At 37.6% G+C, this 19,510-nt stretch overlaps 1 protein-coding gene across 1 annotated transcript in view; it reads left to right on the forward strand.

The window, feature by feature from the left end:
• TUBGCP3 (tubulin gamma complex associated protein 3) overlaps positions 1–19,510 on the forward strand; it is a 63,674-nt gene that overhangs the window by 18,536 nt on the left and 25,628 nt on the right. The window contains exons 6-11 of the mRNA XM_015827349.1: positions 2,313–2,485; positions 7,666–7,784; positions 8,403–8,528; positions 13,357–13,425; positions 14,818–14,950; positions 17,023–17,189. Coding sequence (XP_015682835.1) covers positions 2,313–2,485; positions 7,666–7,784; positions 8,403–8,528; positions 13,357–13,425; positions 14,818–14,950; positions 17,023–17,189 — 787 coding nt within the window. The remainder of the gene's footprint in view (positions 1–2,312; positions 2,486–7,665; positions 7,785–8,402; positions 8,529–13,356; positions 13,426–14,817; positions 14,951–17,022; positions 17,190–19,510) is intronic.

Below are 19,510 nucleotides of genomic sequence, written 5' to 3' on the forward strand. Positions count from 1 at the left end.
AATCTAGTGCTAGAAGGGAATGGAGTTTGCTATCTCTTTATCTAAAATAACTTGCCCTATCAGTGTTGGAAACTTTTGCTAGTTCCTTGATTAGGCTGTTGTTTACTGTTTGATAGTTCATTTGATTGTTTGTCTGGTGTTAATCCAGTGGTTAATCTCTGCTTATCTTGATCTTTTACTCTTTTTATTCAGTTTTAGCCTTAAACAGCTAAAACTTTTACTAACCTCCTGAGAGCAGGATTTTCAGCCCCTGAGCAGAGAGGCACTCATGCCCAGCCTGTGCTGGCCTTTCCTTCTCCCCTGAGGCACCCTGCCCTCCTTATTTTACTGTGCTGCCTTCCTGCTCAGGAACTGATATTCCTCCTTGCTGAAATTCAAGCAGGATTTTCAGCCCTGAGCGTCTGCGCTGAACCTCCCCGAGCTTCCCTCACCTACCTGAGGCACCCTGTGCTCCTTACCTTACTGCTCTGCCTCTCTCCTCTGGGACTGAAAATCCTGCTTAGATTTCAGCTCCCTCTCATCTCTGGGAGCTGGCTGAAAGAGCTGCCAGCTAAAGAATTTCAGCTCTGTTCATGAAGGAGAGTGGAAATCTTTCAGCGGGTTGCAGGAAAAGCAGTCAGGCAGTTGGTAGCAGCAGCAACCTTTCTTGGCGACTTCTTCATTGACTTTCTGGAGAAGCCAGCAAGATTGCAAATGGGTATCTCATGGCCACAGGGCATTTGGCAACGAGACTTAAATGTGTACAGATTGACAAGCACCCAGATCAAGATCATCTGACTATGGAGTGTCTGTGTCACATTTTGGGACAGTTGTAAGTGCTTTATAGCCATAAAGCACCCTTTCTGAGCTGATTGTTATTTCAAAATGTCATTAAGTGAACAATCATAAATTGAGGACTTACCAGTATATAGTCTATTATTGAGGGACCTCTTAAGCTCTAGAAGAAGAACTTATTATAATTAATTATTCCAGATTAGGTTTTTTTCTGTATTTTAAATTGTTGGGGATTGTGTATAAGGATATCAAGAATTATTTTACTATGCAATCTATATTGTTAAGTGCTTAGAATGATTCCATGGTAGTAGTGTAGAAAATCTCAGTATATTATCTTAAAATATATTTGTTGGCCTTAATGAGGCTTATTGTTGAATGCATTCTAAATTTCAAAGCAGGATTTAGAAAGTGCAGTATTTTGTTGATAAATCTCTTCAGTTTGATAAACTTAATACATTACTTATTATGGTAAGTGGTGTGGTAATTATAGATAGTTCTCATTTAACTACTGGTTCGCTCACCAACTGCAATTACAATGGTGTTGAAAAATAATTTGCAACCAGACCTTGCCTTTATGACTCTCTTGGGTCTCTAAAGCAAAACAAAGCTGAAGTAAGATCATAAGCACAATCACAGGTTCACTTAGTGATCACTTCACTTAACAACCACGTTGCTGGTCCCAATTGTGGTTGGTAAACGAGGACTATTTGTGCTTAGCTGATTTCTTAGTCTGAGAACCTGAGAATTTCTCAGTCTTTTCCCCACGATAGCTTAGCAACATGACCTTGAATATAGCTAGTAAGAGACAAGTGTCTCAGGTATGGTGACTATTTCTCATCTGCACCATATACGAACTTTTGGATAAGAGACATTTCCATTGCTAAGAATAGTCTTTCTTGCAGGATTGAAATAAGTTTACTAAAATATTAGAGGAGGTCTACCAGAAATTATTTTATTATTTTTTATGTATCAAATTTCTGCACTGCCCATCTCACTTAAATGACTTTTGGTGGCTTACAAATAAAAACCATACAGCCATATAAAAAAGTCAAGTAATCATTGAAACAAAGCTTTGAGGCTTGCCTTGGCAGGTCTAAATTTAGTAATTCAGTGTGGAAGACAGTTTCTCTCAGAAGGCATTTGAAATGTCAGTCTCTAATGTCCCATTAAAGGACATTATTTTGTTATATAACTTTTTTGGTAGCAAACAACTGAAAGGATGAGAATATGTTTCTTCGGTATTGTATTTAATATACTAGAGAATATATCTGCTGAACATTATAAAGATTTTCGAGGCTTCCTCTTACACTACAGGGCTATACAGCTATGAGTTGAATATGAAGGAAACACATGAGAAATCCTTTGCTTTTATAGTGATGATATTTTTTTTATATATGTATATTTTCTGTCTGCAAAACTTGAATTAGGCTTAGCTGGAACACCATTGGACAGCCATGGAAAGCAAAAATATTTGGAGCATTTCATGTATTTTATTGCCATTTTATCATTATTATATTAATAGCGGTTTCTTTTCTTAGACAATCCTATCAACGTACAGGAGTAGGAGATTGCCTCCGACAACAGCTGGGGACACGGCTTGCATGGACATTAACTGCAGGCCAGCCTACATTACAGAATTCTACCTCAAAAGGCCTGTCAACTGCAGTTTCACGTAATCAGCCAAGATCAAGGCGGGAGGGTGACATAAGTGGTAAGCGAAATGTATTTCATTGACTCTGCAGTGTGTGTAAACTTTCATAGTGAAAGAGCCTAAATCAATTGTCAAATTGGGGGCTTCATGTATTTTGTCCATATTAAAAACTTTAGTATAAAGTTTTTAAAATATAATTCTTTGGAAATAAGTTCTAGTATGTTTATTAGTTGCTTAAATGCTACTGAATTATGTTTGCTCTTGGCAACTGCATGGAAAAATGCTTGGCATCTTGACCAGTCTCCTGCAGCAACTCATATCTTTTTGAAGTAAATTTCCATAATCTCCATTGTCTTTTGGTACTTCCATCAGCCTTGCCAAATATAATCATTTTTCCTACTTCATTCATATCACTTGCATGAGTTTGTGAATTTCTGCTTGATTGTGATCTCCTTAATCAGACATTAGTCTTTATTTGGCTCAGAATCAGTTGACTGGCTATTCTTGCAGTCATGGTAATATTTAGTTAGTTAAATTGTTGCTGCCGTTTTGAAATGACTCCATATATAAGTATAATAATAAAATGTAAAAAGTAATAAGATAATACAGATTGTGCAAGAGGCAAATTCAACAATCAGAACAGTCAAACCAGATGGGATCTTCCTGATCCAATGTCTATGGTAAAACCAGGTGGGATCGGAGCCATCTGGATCTTGGTGGGATTACTGTTCTATAGGGCAAGTATAGTGAAAGAGAAAGCATGAATCATGGGTTCTATGAGAGGACATTGCTTAAGAGACAGGATCTGGAACATACCAGTTCCATGGAATTTTACTGGATGGGTAGAGATAATCAGAGAGAGATAGTCCCACAAAACCCAGAGTTTGTGCCATGAGGGGCTTTAAATGTGATATTTAACATATTGCACCTTGAATTGTACCTCCAAGCCCACTGGTAACCTCAAAGCCACAATATTGCATGGGTGTTCTGAGGTGCAGCTGCAACTGTCTGTGCCACTGCATTCTGGACCAGGCGTAGCTTCCAGGGAGTCTTGAAGAGCAGCCAAATAGAATTAATTGAATAATCTGGACAAGGATGACTAAGGCATTAGTGACTGTGTGTCTGGTCTCCCAGTCCATTAATGGGTTCAGCAGTGGGTCCAGTAATAGTTCAAAGGCCCTTTGAGCCATGATTGCCATCTGATTTTCAAGTAGAAGTCATGAGTCTAGGAGGGCCCCAGATGTGCATCAAGTCTCTCTGAAAAATGGTACCCAGTCAGAACTAAATATAGAAGTCTTTGAATTTAGTAGACCTCAAATTCATTTGCTGTAGCTCTGTTAGTCCTCTGGAACTCCAACTGATAGGAAGATGATTAAAACTGTCTGCCAGTCTATTATAACTGATATCAAAAAATAGTCTAGCTGGCAACTCAGTGAAATGGAGGAGGAATGTGAGGTGAAGTTTCACATTGTCCTCCAGTCCTCTGACATATCAGTATGTACGGTAAGTTGATACTAACTTTTCCAAAATGGATTTTGCAGTCCAATCTGTAACTTAAGGTCTGATAAGGTTCTCCTCTCCATGGGAGATATGAGATATCTGACTCAGACAGACAGCTTTCTCTGTAGTGACCCCCATGTTTTGCAGTATGCTTCCCCTGGACGTAGGTGCCACATTCTCTCTCCTTGCATTCTATGTGATAAAATATTTTTATTCCACTATGCCATTGGCTTTAATTGATTGTGGACGTCCTTCTTTGGTATGTAAGTTTTGATCCATTTTAAACGTACATTGTTCTGTTGTTTCTCCTTTGAGAAATCCAGCAATTGGGGTAGTCAACAAATATTGCAAATAAGTAAATAATAAATAAACAAAGGGACTGAGTACAGCACTCTCACTAAAAGCTAGAATATAATAAAACATGCATAACATTCTATATTGATCTTAAACTTCAATGACAAATACTTCTCGGGACAAAAAGTTACAGTAAAAAAAAATAGAATGTTTTTGTAAGATGGGGATGGAAAAACTATGTTGGGAAATTACATTCCAATCCAGTAGTATTTTGAAAGGCAGCTGAAAAAAAAGTGCCTTAGACAAATGAATATGGGTATTGAAGTCTGATTTACTGTGGTAACAGTTAAAGAAGCCAGATTGATATTGCTTTACTCATCCTCAGCTGGGAAGAGCGGCTGTAGTCTGAAAAAGACTTTAAAAGAACTTTAAGAGATACAGTTCCTTGCAGAAGACTGAAATAATATATAATCAGCCCTTCATTCTATCCCACTTGTTAGAGCACTATAAGCCTACATTGGATTTAAATGAAAGAAAGAATAAGAACTATAAGTTATTACAATGACGTAATTATATTTGAAGTTACAGGTAGTCCTCAACCTATGACTGTAATGAAGCCTGTCCATTACAGTTGCAAGTGGTAATGGACATTAAGCCTGATTTAATGACCGCCATCCCCTGTTCTCTCTGATATGGAGCATGGAATGTCTTGGGTGGGGGAGGTCTTGGGAAGCATAGTGCAGGCCCAGGTCCACCTGCCATGGGCATACTGCACCCCCTGAAATACCCCATGCTCCGTTTTTCACCCATGGGGTTCCCACAACCCTGGGCCCCTGCAAGTCTTTTCTCCCATACTTGATTCCAGTAGGGCTTGGGACTCCTCCTGACCCCCTCCCCATCATCCATTGCACTTAGCTTTGAAAGGTCTCTGGAGCTCCGGAGGTTTCCTCTGCTGTGCAGAGTGCTTTAGGGAAGCAAATTTGTCCCTTGGCTACATGGTGCTCTCCCAGAAGTGGCTGCCATTTTGAGGCAAGGAATTGTGGACACATTAAAAATGGCAGCTGCTTCTGTGAAGCAGCCAAGCAGCCCAGGGATGAATGGCTTACTCTCCTTCCCCAAAATTATAACTGCAGTCAGTCATAAGGGCAAATGATTGTGGGGGTGCTGCAGCAGCTGTAACTTTGAAACAATCATAAGTACCTTTGGGGGGAGGCATCTATAACTTCAAATGGCAGCTAAGTGTTAAGTGAGGATTACCTGTTGTGATATAAACAGCGTATTGTTCATTGGGAGCATAAACTATGATGTAAGCTCCACATTTGAAAGCTCATGGACTATGATTCAAGGAGACATACAACTATAATTTTGTACAACCAAGAGAGCTTTGTATGTGAGTTGCTTTTCCTAGTAACATTTCCAGGAGTAGATTGTGATAAAGCAAGAAACTGTACTAATCCAGGAAAAGTCAACATTCCCTGAGAGTTATATGGGGCCAAGGTGTAGATTCTGTAGAAGAATAGCTAAATTTCCTAGTATATACATCTATCAGCAGGGAGGAATTCTTGCAGAACATCCACAAAATGACACGGACACAATAAGGTTGCTTCTAAAATAGAAACAACTCTTCATAATCACCACTCTCAAGACTAGCTAGAAAATGGCTTATATTATTCTTAATCTTTCCCCCCCGAAGAATTTCTTTCATTGTTTGAAAACCTGTATTTATAATTCTTGGTAAAATAGTGAATCCTCCTCTTAAAGATATCATTTGATGATGTAACTAATTAGCTTTCTCTTAATCTTGCCTCCTTCTAGTCTTTGTATGTTTCCGAAAGAACTGAGTGGGTAAGGTAGATGCCCTTCTCAGGAATTGTGTTAAAGGTTAACATCATAAGCTTTGTATGTGCTTGCATCATTTAAAAAATGTGGTAGCAATAAATTGCTTATGTTAAAGTATGAAGTGCCTAATTAATGACTCAAATTATAATTTTAGAAATGGAGCCACCAACTATGTACGATCCAGCAGCTGGATTTTGCTAGGTATAAGATAAAGTCAAATTTGTTCCAATTAATTGCAAAAGATTATGGCATAGATCCAGGTTACTTGAAGGACTGTCTCATCCCAATGGGATTAGTATTTCGGCTGCCTTCTCTGCCGTCGCTCCTGGCCTTTGGAACATCTTGTCCCCTGGAGTGAGGTTGGCTTCAACCCTCCTGACCTTCCACAAGAGCTTGAAGATCTGGCTCTGCCAGTTGGCTGGGGCTACAGTGGGGGAGCTTCACATTGGAAGTAATTGATAGTTTAATAACAAATCCCACCTCTCTTGCTGCTCATCCAACTTCCTCCCATCCCATCCTTTGGTTAGATTTGATAGTTTGTATTTTATTCATATCATATGCTTTATAAGGTTTTATTCTTTTAACATTGTAAGCCGCCTGGAGTTACCCTGTAGTAAGATGGTTGGCCAATAAATTTAATAAATAAATAAATAAAAGATGTAAGCAAATGTTAAAGTATCTGAAATAAATCATTTAATAAATCATGTCATTATTACGTTAACCCAGTCAATTAAAAAAAAAGAAGGGAAGTTAGTTGTTCAATGCTTGCCGCAAATAACCTTGTAGAGTGCTTTATATGCTTAGTGACTTTCAGGTGAAACTGTTTTGTGCTTACTATTTTGTTGCCTTCCATTGCTAACTTTATGGTTCAAAAGTGTAATAGAATTGCTTTATTTTTTAGGCAGCATCATCACTTGATGCCCTGGATTCTGTGATATGGATAAAGCATTGGAGCAGTGTCAAACAAATATTATCTTAATTTACTATGTTTAAACTATGCCAGTAAAAAAAAACAAAAACCTCATTCTAGCTTGCAAACGTAATAGAAGAAACAGATACATTCTGCCATTATATTTTGTAACTGCTTCTGAAAACATTCATATTCTCAGTTAAAGAATATTTATAAAGACAGCATATGCATGTTATGAATATTATAAATATTAAGTGTGGACTATAGGGAAAAATACAAGCCTAAGTGTTCTTTAATTTTTAAATGCTGTAGATATTTGGAATTTGAAACATCCAGTGATAATCTAGATTTTCTTTTTAAAGAATATGATGATTTACTGAGTACAGGTTTCCAGAATTAAATGTGAGATAGATGGATGAAGAAAGAAGTGGGGATATTTAAGAAACACCAGAAGTTTAATATTTTCTGAATTTAATTTATTTCATAAGAGAGATATATATATATTCATGTATATTGGAATTTAGTGTTTTTACAATTTAATATATGTCAAAGATAATTAAAATAGTGATAGCATCAAAATATATTCAAACTGAAATTAGCCTGTGGACACCACCATACTGTGTCATTATGAAAGAAAAATGAACAAATATATTTAAACAAATCTTTGAACTGTCTTGACTTCTTTTTGTTTTTACAGGATCTGTTGAAATAACCGAGGCATATCTTGTGAGAGACATTTTATATGTTTTCCAGGGAATAGATGGCAAAATCATTAAGATGTTTAATTCAGAAAACTGTTACAAAGTAGATGCAAAGGTACTGTGTTAACTTATTAGACATAGTGTAAATGGGGGAGATGAAACTTGATTATGCCTATGTGCATAGATTGTAATGTATTATTCATTTTAGCATTTTTTTTAAAAAAGCATTCTCTGTCAAATTCTTTCATTGTTGATATCCAAGGTGGTTAATAATAAAACAAAAAGACCATAAAACAATAGTTAAATATCAGACATGCATTAAATATACAGATATTTTTAAAAGAGCAGCAAAATTCAATCTCAAAAGTAATATTACCTGACCTTGGAATAAAAATCTGGCATCCAAATATAGAGGTAAAGACAGAAATGGCCTTTTTTTAGTTGCTGTCTGCCAAATCTCCACAGTTGGCTGACCTTGTGGAAAAGTTTCCAGTAATCAATCTTAGATACAATATAGGTTTATACAGGAACAAGTTCTTCAAGTAATCTGCTCAATTGCAAGCCATTTTAAACACACTAAATGTGAATTACTACAAACATCATGATATAATGGGGTAGATTAAAATAAATAAAAAACCAGATACTGGTGTGTAGATTGAGTGGACATTTATTTCTTAGTGTGCTTGCTGAAGTTCTGCAGCTTGTTTACTTAGCATTTACCTTAATCCTTTAGGCAAATCTTTGTAAGTCTCTCAGAGATACCACAAGCCGGCTCGCTGAGCTAGGATGGCTGCATAATAAAATAAGAAAATATACCGACCAGAGAAGCATGGACCGTGCATTTGGACTGGTGGGTCAGGTATGTGAGTAAAATGAGAATTCTTTGATTATTTCTGCTGGGAGACAACAAGGCCTCCCACTGGTTAGTTACTTATAGAATAAAACTGTCAACTAGAAAAATACAGGGGAGCATGAAGAGTCAAAGATGGTTTGATTGGATACATGGTCCCTCCATGAATATGTCCCTGATATTCTCATGGAAGAGACCAAAGATACTGAATTGGCACATCCAGGGCTTTTTTTTCTCATAGAACGCCCAGAACGGAGTTCCAGCACCTTTTTTGGATGGAACCTTGTAGGGTAGGCAAGGCAGGTTGTATGACATGTGTGAGTTCCGGCACCTTTTTTTTTTTTTTTTTTTAGAAAAAAAGCACTGGGCACATCCCTTCAGAACACGGGTAGTAGTGGTGAAGTACCTGAGGGTTGAGCTGTGGCATTTCTGATATCTAATTTAGCAATCAAGACTACCTACTAGAAGGAGAGTTGTCAAAATATTGATTCCTTCTGTGTCCAGCCTGCAAGAGAAGAAAGCACCCTATTATATTTGGGAGACTCTTCAGGTAGCTGGCTCTTATTGCATGACCTACACTTGAACACACAACTCCAGTTTGGTTGAAAAGGCCTTGCTTCAAAGAAGAATGATCCAGATCAATTTTCCCAAAGTTTGGCTTCTGGATGATCCCTCTAAGTGGTAATGGTGGAAACTGTAGTTTAATATGTCTGGAGGACAGCAGATTACAGAAGCTAACTAAAAAATATTTATTTTAACAATTGGCAATTTGAGTTCTTTCGGTAGAGATGACATGGCACATTAAAAATGTCTACTCTTTACTTTTGCAGTTTCCCTCCCACTGGTTAGATATGTGAAGTTATTTTTTCCTAATTTGGACACTTAATCAGTAATCAGTCTTAATAGTATTGGTAGTGTTATTACTATCTGTTGGCAATTATGTGTGTCTGTCTCTGTATTATCATATCTCTTAAAATCTGACATATTAGTTTAACTCAGGCTTTCTCCTTTAAAGGAGTGGTTTTATTCCAGAATTCTCAGCAAAAACCAGAATGGGGAAGATTTAGAACATAAAGCAATTTCTTGTTAACATAATTTTCTGCCTTTTATAAGTGAAGGTACATCATAAAAGGACAGTACAATTTAGTTCTCATTTGACTGACCACTTGTTCACCAACTATTTAAAGTTACAGTTGTTTCAAATTACAGGTACTAAACAAGGGGGACTTAAAAGGGGTCCTCATTGCAACTGTCATAACATCTCCATGGTCATGTGATCATGATTTGAGTGCTTGGCACCTGGCTTACCATTACAATAGTGTTCCATGGCCTTCACTTCCAGTTTTTGACAAGCGAAGTGAATGGGGAAGCTGACAGGAGATTGCAAAAGCTGATTCTATGACTATGGGACACTGCAACTGCAGGGGCTCACCTAATGATGGTAACTGTGACTGCTGAAACTGCTGTCATAATTTGGCATGGTTACATGATGTGCTTTATGACTGTGTCCCTTAGCAATGGGGTTGCTGGTCCCAAGTACCATAGTTAAGCAAGGATGAGATATAGTGGAAAATTGTGCAGGATGTGTGTATTTCTTCAGTCTTCTCTCACATTGTTCTGATGTTTCCTATAAAAAAACCTCAATATATAGAGAACTCTGCATATACAATTCTTTTCTTCAGATATGCAGATTTCCCCCCCTAACGATGCTTTATCTTTTTTGTGAAATATATCAGTGGGAAACTGTTATCGATCAATATCCCATTTGAGTGTCATGTCCCCCACCAAAAAATCCCCAAATTAGTGAGCTATTGCTTGTGTTCAAATCTCATGGTCTCATTGATTTTCCAAGGGCCTTTTCTACATATGAATTGCACCCTTCCATTACCCAATTAAATCTTAACTGTAATTTAATCTTATGCATTGTACATGTTTTGGGCAGAATAAAGTAGAAAAGGCTGATACTGGTTTGCATTTTATTTAGATATGTAGAAAAGAAATTCACATGGACTTCTGGTCCTGCGCGGTAGCGACTGGTCGTGGGCTTGCGGATCGCCGCACCCCCGCAGCTAATTTTCATCTTGCCTGGAGACCCTAATGGGTCCAAGCCACCCTGGAGAGGCGGCGAAGAAAGAAGGGTGCCCCGGTGACTCTGGAATGATGGCGGTCGCTCCGTTCGTCTTGGGAAAAGCCTTCTAACCCGACAGGAGAAAGGCTTTATTTCACCGATCAGCCCAAGCTACTTGCAACCGAAGTCCAAAAGAACTAACCAGCACAACAGTAAATAGTGTGCTTGAAACTGGGTGAGGAATCTGATTTTCCCTTTTCTATTCTAAACTTAATTTCCTGGAAAAGATCCCCAAGAAGCAAAATACCTCCGAAAGTGAAGGATGGGGACTTCCACCCCCCCTTATACTAACGGAAGCAGCGACTTAAAATTTCATGGAGGATCAAAATATATGATAGTGAGATAAATTTATAAACTTGAAAGCTAAAATTTAACTTTGGACAAATTTAAAATTGTTGCATAGTTAAGACTCTCATTTTAAAGACCATTGTTCATATTGAAAACTAAATAGATGCTGACACCTAGTGGTGGATGAAGATTATGACAGTTATGATTTCCATAGAGAACTTGCCTAATCTGTGTTTGTGACCTTCAAAACTTTAATAGCAAAGAACATCTGTGACAAAAAAAGACAACAATCTGGGCTGCAGACAAAGAGAGAATTATAAATTTTAGAAAAAAAAACTTTTTTGAACTCTTTGGATTACAAATATCTATTTAACCGGGACTCTAAAGCTATTTGCAGATAAGAAGGAAAACTTCAACTTTTGGCCATTATGGATCAGAGACATGTAGATAGAACACACCAAGAAAACATATATCTCAGGAGGAGATATATAGTATACTGCAATTAATTCAAATAACACTGAGTTCAAATCACAAAGAAATCCAAAATAACTTTGAAAATATAAATCAATCTATTTCTAAGTTAACTCTACAACAAAAAAACTTCCAGGAAACAACAACAGAGAAGGAGCAGACAAAACAAATAAGTGGACATAAAATTGAAAATAGAGACTCAAAGACAGAACTTAACAAAGCAAGAAAACATGATTTAAACCTAGTGGGAAATTTTTTTACAAGAAATGGAAAAAAACAACTCATCCCTTAAGACTGAAAAATAAATCTGAGGACAAAAAAACAGATTGGATAAAATGGAATGTAGAGATGTTGAAAACATCAAAGAAAAAGGAAGTGATAAGAGAAGCAAAGAAGGAGGAAAAAAAAGATTTTCAGGAAACATGGAAAGGCAAAAGCCTCATATAAAGACACTTTATTCGATTTACTTCTTATACCTACAGCAACAGTCATGGATATACGGAAAAACTTTTTGATTCAGCAAAACACATTGATCAAGAAAGATACTGATCAAAGGAAAACGATCAAAGTGAAAATTAAGAAAATAGATGATGGGCTTTACCAGAGAGAATATTTTAAAAAGAAACATTTGTATTGGTCTCCAGGCAAGACGAAAATTAGCCACGGGGGTGCGGCGGTCCGCAAGCCTGCAACCAGTGGCTACCGTGCAGGACCGGAAGTCCATTATAGCATACTTCTTATTAACCTGATTTTACTATATGGTAGATTGATTTTTCTAATTGATTTGCTGTTTTATCTGCTCATTTTCTTGCTATTTATGCTTTTCTGATGTTTCTTAATACGGACTATGAGTATCTTCTAAGAACAGACATTCTCTTAACTTTTTAAAAGATTCATTTCAGTATTCACAAATCACTGAATGTATTCAGTAGATCATTACACTGTTTTATGAAGAATATTGTGCATAAAACATTTTCTTATTCAGTTATTATATCACAGCTTGTATCCCATTCAATAGATTTGAGGTGGTTTGTTTGTTTGTTTGTTTGTTTAACCTATTTGTGGCTACTGTAATCAAAATCTACTCTTGGTGGCTCACATAAAAATGCACTTTTTTTGAATATCATCTTCCTCTCCTTTCTACATCACCAGAGATCTACTTCATTCTATTTTCTCCCATCCAGACCCTGTCAGCCTACAGGCATTGGGAAAGGGGGTGAACAGCATCTCCCCAGTGGCCGAGAATGGCATTATACAATTTAATATCATTGTTATATTCCAAACCATTGAAATTTCCCATCCAGCAGCATCATATGGGCCTCGCATCACAATATTTCCATAAGGTTGCCTGGTCACAGTCAAGGTTTATCTCATTATCAGAGCCATTCCTAACCCAATGGCCATGATGCTGATGCTGCCAAAAAACCTGATAACTGACATGACAATATTGTCACCATTGACTCATTCAACACTAAATCTTGGATGAAGATGGATTTATTGCAAATAGATGTGTAACTCACCATCAGCACTTTTAAGGTCAATGGCACCAGCAATGTAACCACCTGTTCCTTAGGATGAGGGTGGTAAGCCAGAAGCTCAGTCCCAAATTGGCCTTTCCATTAGAATGGTCTACCTAACATCTCCAACATATGTTGCACAAACTAACCCCAACCAATGAAATTACGAACCCCAACCTCTTGAAGACAGTTAATTCCCTCCATCTCAACTGAAAAGATCGCCTATGCTGGTTATTGTACTCCTTCTGTCCAGATTGCATTGGAAGTTGTTTATAAGTGAACAGTGCCATTTCCTTCTACATCTTGGTGTGAAATCTGATACTTTACTTCCTCCAACGTATTTTGAATCAATAGACTATAATCCTTCAGACTACTCTGTAATGTAATTGAAGTATAACAATTGTTTTGATTCCTTTTGTCTTTTGTCTTTTAGAGTTTTTGTGCTGCCTTAAACCAAGAGCTTAAAGAATACTATAGATTATTGTCTGTTTTACACTCACAGGTAAATAAGTCCACACAATTTGACAGTTGTGCATCTGTACTTCAGGAATGGGCTATTTACATGCTAAGAGGAATTGAGACTTCAATTTCCAGCAACTCTAGCTAGTTTGGTCAATTATCAGCATGTTGAGAGTTATAGTACAATAATCTCTGAAGAGCTATAGCAGTGATGGCGAACCTTTTAGAAACCAAGTGCCCAAACTGCAACCCAAATCCCACTTATGTATCACCGGGTGATGAGTGGGTGTGGCCCGCTGGGTGTGGCTACGGTGGTCATGGCAGAGTGGGCGTGGCCAGGGTGGGCGTGGCCAGCTCAATGTTGCTCCTGGAGAGGGATGCCTGTGGGGGCCGGGCAGAGTTGGGGGAGATCCAGGGGGTCTCTGGCGGGTGGGGCGGTGGGCAGGAGGCTCGTCCTGCGGGGTGAGGCAAGGTGGGGGTGCCATTGTCGCAGGGCAAGGCGAGGCAGGAGCCGGGGCGGTTGCTGCCTGACACCATCAACCCCAGCACACAGAGGCCAGCGAGCGCATGGATGCTGGGATGCATCCGGCCATGTGGGACTCAGCGGGAGGCTGGTTGAAGAGGATGGTTGCCATCTCTGGGGCATGGCACGCGTGCCCACAGAGAGGGCTCTGAGTGCCACCTCTGGCACACGTGCCATAGGTTCGCCAACACTGACCTATAGTCTCTAGTATAGATTTGTATATTGTTATTAATCTGTGTTGCTTAAGAATGACATCTGGGAAAACAAAATATAATTCTGATAATTTCTCACTACCCATTTTCTTTTGTATCACATATTGGTTACTTTGTTGTGCATGGTCAGTTCTGTTAGAATATTATTTCTGGGCTATTAAACTAATAAATCCACTTTATAATCTTTCTTGTATTTATATAACATGAAATGTGTATAGAATTATATTAAAAATGTTATTATTACAGAACATTATTGAACAACTATTTTATAGCAAATCATTGTAACATTTGGGGTTTAAAACTTTATTTATTATCTGTAGTTTCCTGTGTATGTACTTCTGATTTATATAATAAAGCACAGATTTTCTTTTATATATTTTCATAAATATTAGTTCTCATGATTCTCTAATGTGTTATTCTAAGCATGTTTTTACACACTCGCATACATTTTCCACATAAACCCCCAATCAGATAGTGAACATTCAAGTAAAATATATAAATGCATGACTCAAATTGAGATTAAAAACTCAGATTAAAATAAAACAAGAGATTTTCATTCTTGATTGAGGAAGGTTTGAAGAAGTAATTTTCTCTCACTAACAGGGATTAAATCCCATTTAAATTCAGTGCAATATATTTCAGAGTTGATATGGATAGAATGTTGGTGTAAAACTTTTTTATCTCTTGATTTTATTTCCAGTTGCAGGTAGAAGATGATCAAGGTGTAAATTTGGGGATTGAAAGCAGTTTAACACTTCGCCGTCTGCTAGTCTGGACGTATGATCCTAAAATAAGATTGAAAACTCTTGCAGCTCTTGTTGATCACTGTCATGGTAATACAATATTTCCAATTGCACATAAAATAAAAATGAATGTTAAAATAATACTGATACTCCATGAGCTTCTAATTAGATGATTTGTTAGGACTACAGTATTACATACATACAAATCACACTATTGCTTTTGGTGTAAGTAACTTTGGGTGGAAGGCAGAAAGGGAGTAAGGAATAGTAATGAAAATGAAGGGCATGAAATAATAAAGGGAAAGAGCAGGGGTCAACACATTCACTATACTTTCCCTTTCCTTCAGTGATCATTTCTTCCCAAGAATCCATTCTTGACACCAAAAATCAGTCTAAACCAGTCAGTCAGATACTGAACTTCTTATGTCCCTTGTATAGAAACAAACATAGAAAACTGACACCAGAAAAACACCTAATAGTCCACTGAGTTTGCCCTTTGAAGTTTTTTTATTTTCTATTTTTTTATTTTTGTTGGAAGGTAGACATGTGTTTATCTAAAGCATGTTAAACTCAGTTACTTATGATTGACCCACTACCTCCACAGGAAGTTGGTTCCAAGCTTCTACTACTGTTTCTGTGAAGTAATACTTTCTAACATTACTTTTGAACTTTCCTCCTGTCAGTTTGAAGTTATGCCCCATGTTCTTATTCACACCCTTAATATATTTAAAGATTTCAATAATGCCTCCCTTTCCCTTCTGTCCTTCAGGCTATATCTTTCACTAATTCTCTAAGTTTTTCATCTTAAAAGAAATTGAATCACTCATGTTGATCCTTTTTCTCTGAGCTCATAGGTATAGTTTAGAAGACTAAACTTCTTAAATACCTGCGGGTTTGTTTGTGGATGTTCTGCAGGTTTGACTTGCTTAGGTCATTGTATAGGTACTTGTCTGAAAACCATTATACCATGTCTCTTTTACTGTTTCCAGTGAAACAATAACTGGCCACATGAAAAGCCTTCTACTAAAGACTCTAATTCTGGAGACAAGGAATACCTGGTATTGATGACTCTCATCCCGCTAGGTCAGGGGTGTCATACTGCTGGCCCGTGGGCTGGATGCGTCATCCGGAAGCTGCACCCACCCCATTGCTGGCAATGGCAAAACTGTCACGATATGTTGCGCGACGTCTCGCGAGTTTGACATGTCTGCGCTAGGTTGAGCAAACCAAGAAATTTACTCCACAGGAAGGCTAAAACTATTTGTATTGAGATTGGCAAAAATAACAAAATCTTGCAAATTGTCTCCTCCCTTTCTTGTACTCCATTGAACCAGGGAGGCTTCTGCCTGAACCACTTCCAAATGTTACCTTGTTTCAGCCCCTTTTGCCTAAGTAAAGCTTCTTCATATTTCTGTCAAGGGATCTTTCTTACTTGTTCAATGATTGAGGTGCAGAGATGCCTTGATTGTCTCCATGATTCACCTTCCCCTGGATTGCAGGAGACTGCAGAAGGTGAAAGGGAGAATACTGAAAATGTAGCTGTCCATCAGCTTCGGTTGAAGGGGAATGGGGGGGGGGTGCTCATGGCTGCCACTCTCAATATCAGAGGAGTCAGAAGGGGATATTCTTCCTTTTCTGCTGCTCCAGATATTTTTGGTCTTTCTGTGTACATGGAATGAAAGGGTGTGGCTGGTGGAGAGGATAACTGTGTGGAAATACATTGGGAACTGGAATTTCCCAGCAATAATTATGTCAATAATTGTGTGAGTTACATAGAGCAGGCCATTAGGTTGTGAAAATGGTGAGGAAAAGCAGGCTGGATTTATAATGCAGAGGGGTATAAGAAGAAAATTTACCTTCATCTTTATAGAGAGCAATCAATTGCTTAAATGGCTTCAGGAAAGATTCGTACCTGGTTGTGCTGCATTGGGTGCCTTCTGCCAAGCTCCAATCAGCTACGTAAGAGAAGCTAATAGCACCAGGGTGTAGAGGTAGAGAAACAGAGCCTTCATTCTCTAGCCTATGCTGTTGGTTCAGAATTTCATTCCTGGCTATTTGTTTAGGAATGCCTCAGTAGAGAAATATTGAAAATATCTCAGATTATTATGCATAATCTCAGTAGATTCTCCACCAATCAAATTTTATGCACTGTATTTTTCCAGGAAGAAAAGGAGGTGAACTTGCATCAGCTGTTCATGCCTATAGTAAAACAGGTGATCCCTACATGAAATCCCTGGTGCAACATATTCTTGGCCTTGTATCACATCCCATCTTGAATTTTCTTTATCGTTGGATTTATGATGGAGAATTGGAGGACACATACCATGAAGTGAGTTATATAAACTAAGTTATTTTTGAAATAACCTAATATTTATTTAATAATAAACTTAATATTTAATTTAAACTTATTATTAAATGATTATTTAATTCACTTAATAATGATTATTAAATTATTATAAATATTAAAATTTAAAAAAAACCCTAATATTTAATATAATTAATAACTTACGTTTTAAATAACTCAATATGGCACTGCACTACATCTTGCAACATCTTGAATCCACGAGGACCTACTGTATGCATGGGTCCTTTTTGTAGATTTGAGCTCGGCATTCAGTACCATCATTCCAGAAATTCTTCACTCTAAAGGGATTCAGTTAGCTGTCCCTGTCCATACTTCTAGGTGGATTATTAGCTTTTTGACAGATAGGAAGCAAGAGGTGAAGCTAAGGGAAATCTCATCACGATCTCTGCAATTAGCACAGGCGCTCCTCAGGGCTGTGTGCTCTCTGCATTTCTATTTTCTCTATATATCTGTTCGGGGGACAGAACAATATCAATGACTGCATTTCTAGGGATCCCTCTGTTAAAGTACTGAAGTTTGCAGATGATACAACAGTCATTTGTCTCATTCAAGATGGCGATGAGTCTGCATATAGATGGAGGTTGAACAACTGGCCTTGTGGTGCAGCTGGAACAGTCAGGATCTGAACATGCTTAGAGTGGATTTTAGGAAGAGCCTTTCTATTCTACCACCTCTGACTATATTAGACAGCACAATATCAGCAGTAGAGTCCTTCAAGTTTTGAGTTCTATAACCTCCCAGGAACTGAAATTGACACCTAAGATTAGAACCATCATTAAAAAGGCATAACAAAGAAGGTTCTTCCCGCATCAACTCAGGAAGTTCAGACTGCCCCAGGAGCTGTTTATACAGTTCTACAGAGGAATTATTGAGTCTATCATTTGTACTTCTATAACTGTCTGGTTTGGTACAGCAACCAAACAGGACAGGTACAGGCTCCAATAGATAGCTAGGGAAAAAAACCAATTGCAACCAGTCTGCCTCCCCTGGAAGACCTGCATATTGTGCGGGTCAGAAAGGCTGAGAAAATATCTATAGACCTCTCACATCCTGGACATAAACTGTTTCAACTCCTCCCCTCGGGACAACACTATAGAGCATTGCATGCCAAAACAACACAGGGACAATTTTTTTCCTTGTGACATCATTTTGCTGAATACCTAATTCTCACAATACTTTTGTATGTCTAAATATGTTTACCCATGATGTATGGCTGTATTATTATTATTATTATTGTTCTTATCTTTGTTACTCCCTCTTATTGGTATTATTATTATGATTATTACTACTCTACTGCTTTGCATGTACATTGAGAGCTTCTGCACTGGAGACAAATTCCTTGTGTGTCTAATCACACTTAGCCAAATAAAGTATTATGTTCTGTTCTGTTCTATTCTTTCCCATTCCAAATTCCATTCCATTCCAGTCCACGTCACTCCACTCTATTCTATTCGTAGGTCCAATGTCTATAAGCCATAAACCAACCAATCAAATATGGTTTGGATGTAAAAAAAGTTATGCATATCAGGATAAAATGACCAGGAACTAAGGAATCATGTCCCATATTTATCAGAGATATAATATGAATATGCAATAATTGATTTATTTTTGTTTTTTAATTTTTTTTTAATATTCCTTAATGTTTGCTGAAATAGATTATAAATTATAAATTCAATAACTTCACAAATTTTCAAAAGCAGCCATGTTGGATGAGAAATTCTTTCAGTTAAAGTCAAAATATATGGAGGATGTCCATTAACAGTCAGCATTTAATTTGGGTATGTACTAAAAGATGCTTAATGCACAACATCCATTTTAAACTTGGAACTTTAATTAGTAGAATAAAGTTCCGTCTGATATAGAAATCTTATGGGGTTAAAGCCCCAAGAACATTCTACTATAGCAAATATGAATATCCTGCTGAATATGACCCTTACAAAAGCTTGTCATATAGTGTTTTCTTGGAGGGAAGAGGGCCTCATTACATTGGGGCAAATGAAAATGTGGGTTTTCCTTTGGGACTTTGATTGCTTTTGTAAACAGGCTCTTAATTTTCTCAGCAGAAAATCACCCCTGTTATCTGTTGGTTGGAAGGCCTTGGCATTTGTTCATCAGTTAGATTGTACTATGATTTCTCATTTCTCTTGCAATTCTTTTTGTACTAGATATAATAACAAAACTCAAAGAACCTTGAATGCGTAAAGTGACTCGATAAAATAATTATATTGCAATTATGTTCTGACCTTGGTTTCCTTCACCCTTTCCAAGATCTCTTTTTTTCATTG

This window comes from Protobothrops mucrosquamatus, unplaced genomic scaffold (genome assembly GCF_001527695.2).
Source record: "Protobothrops mucrosquamatus isolate PMUCROS unplaced genomic scaffold, P.Mucros_1.0 scaffold3636, whole genome shotgun sequence".
Lineage (NCBI taxonomy): Eukaryota > Metazoa > Chordata > Lepidosauria > Squamata > Viperidae > Protobothrops > Protobothrops mucrosquamatus.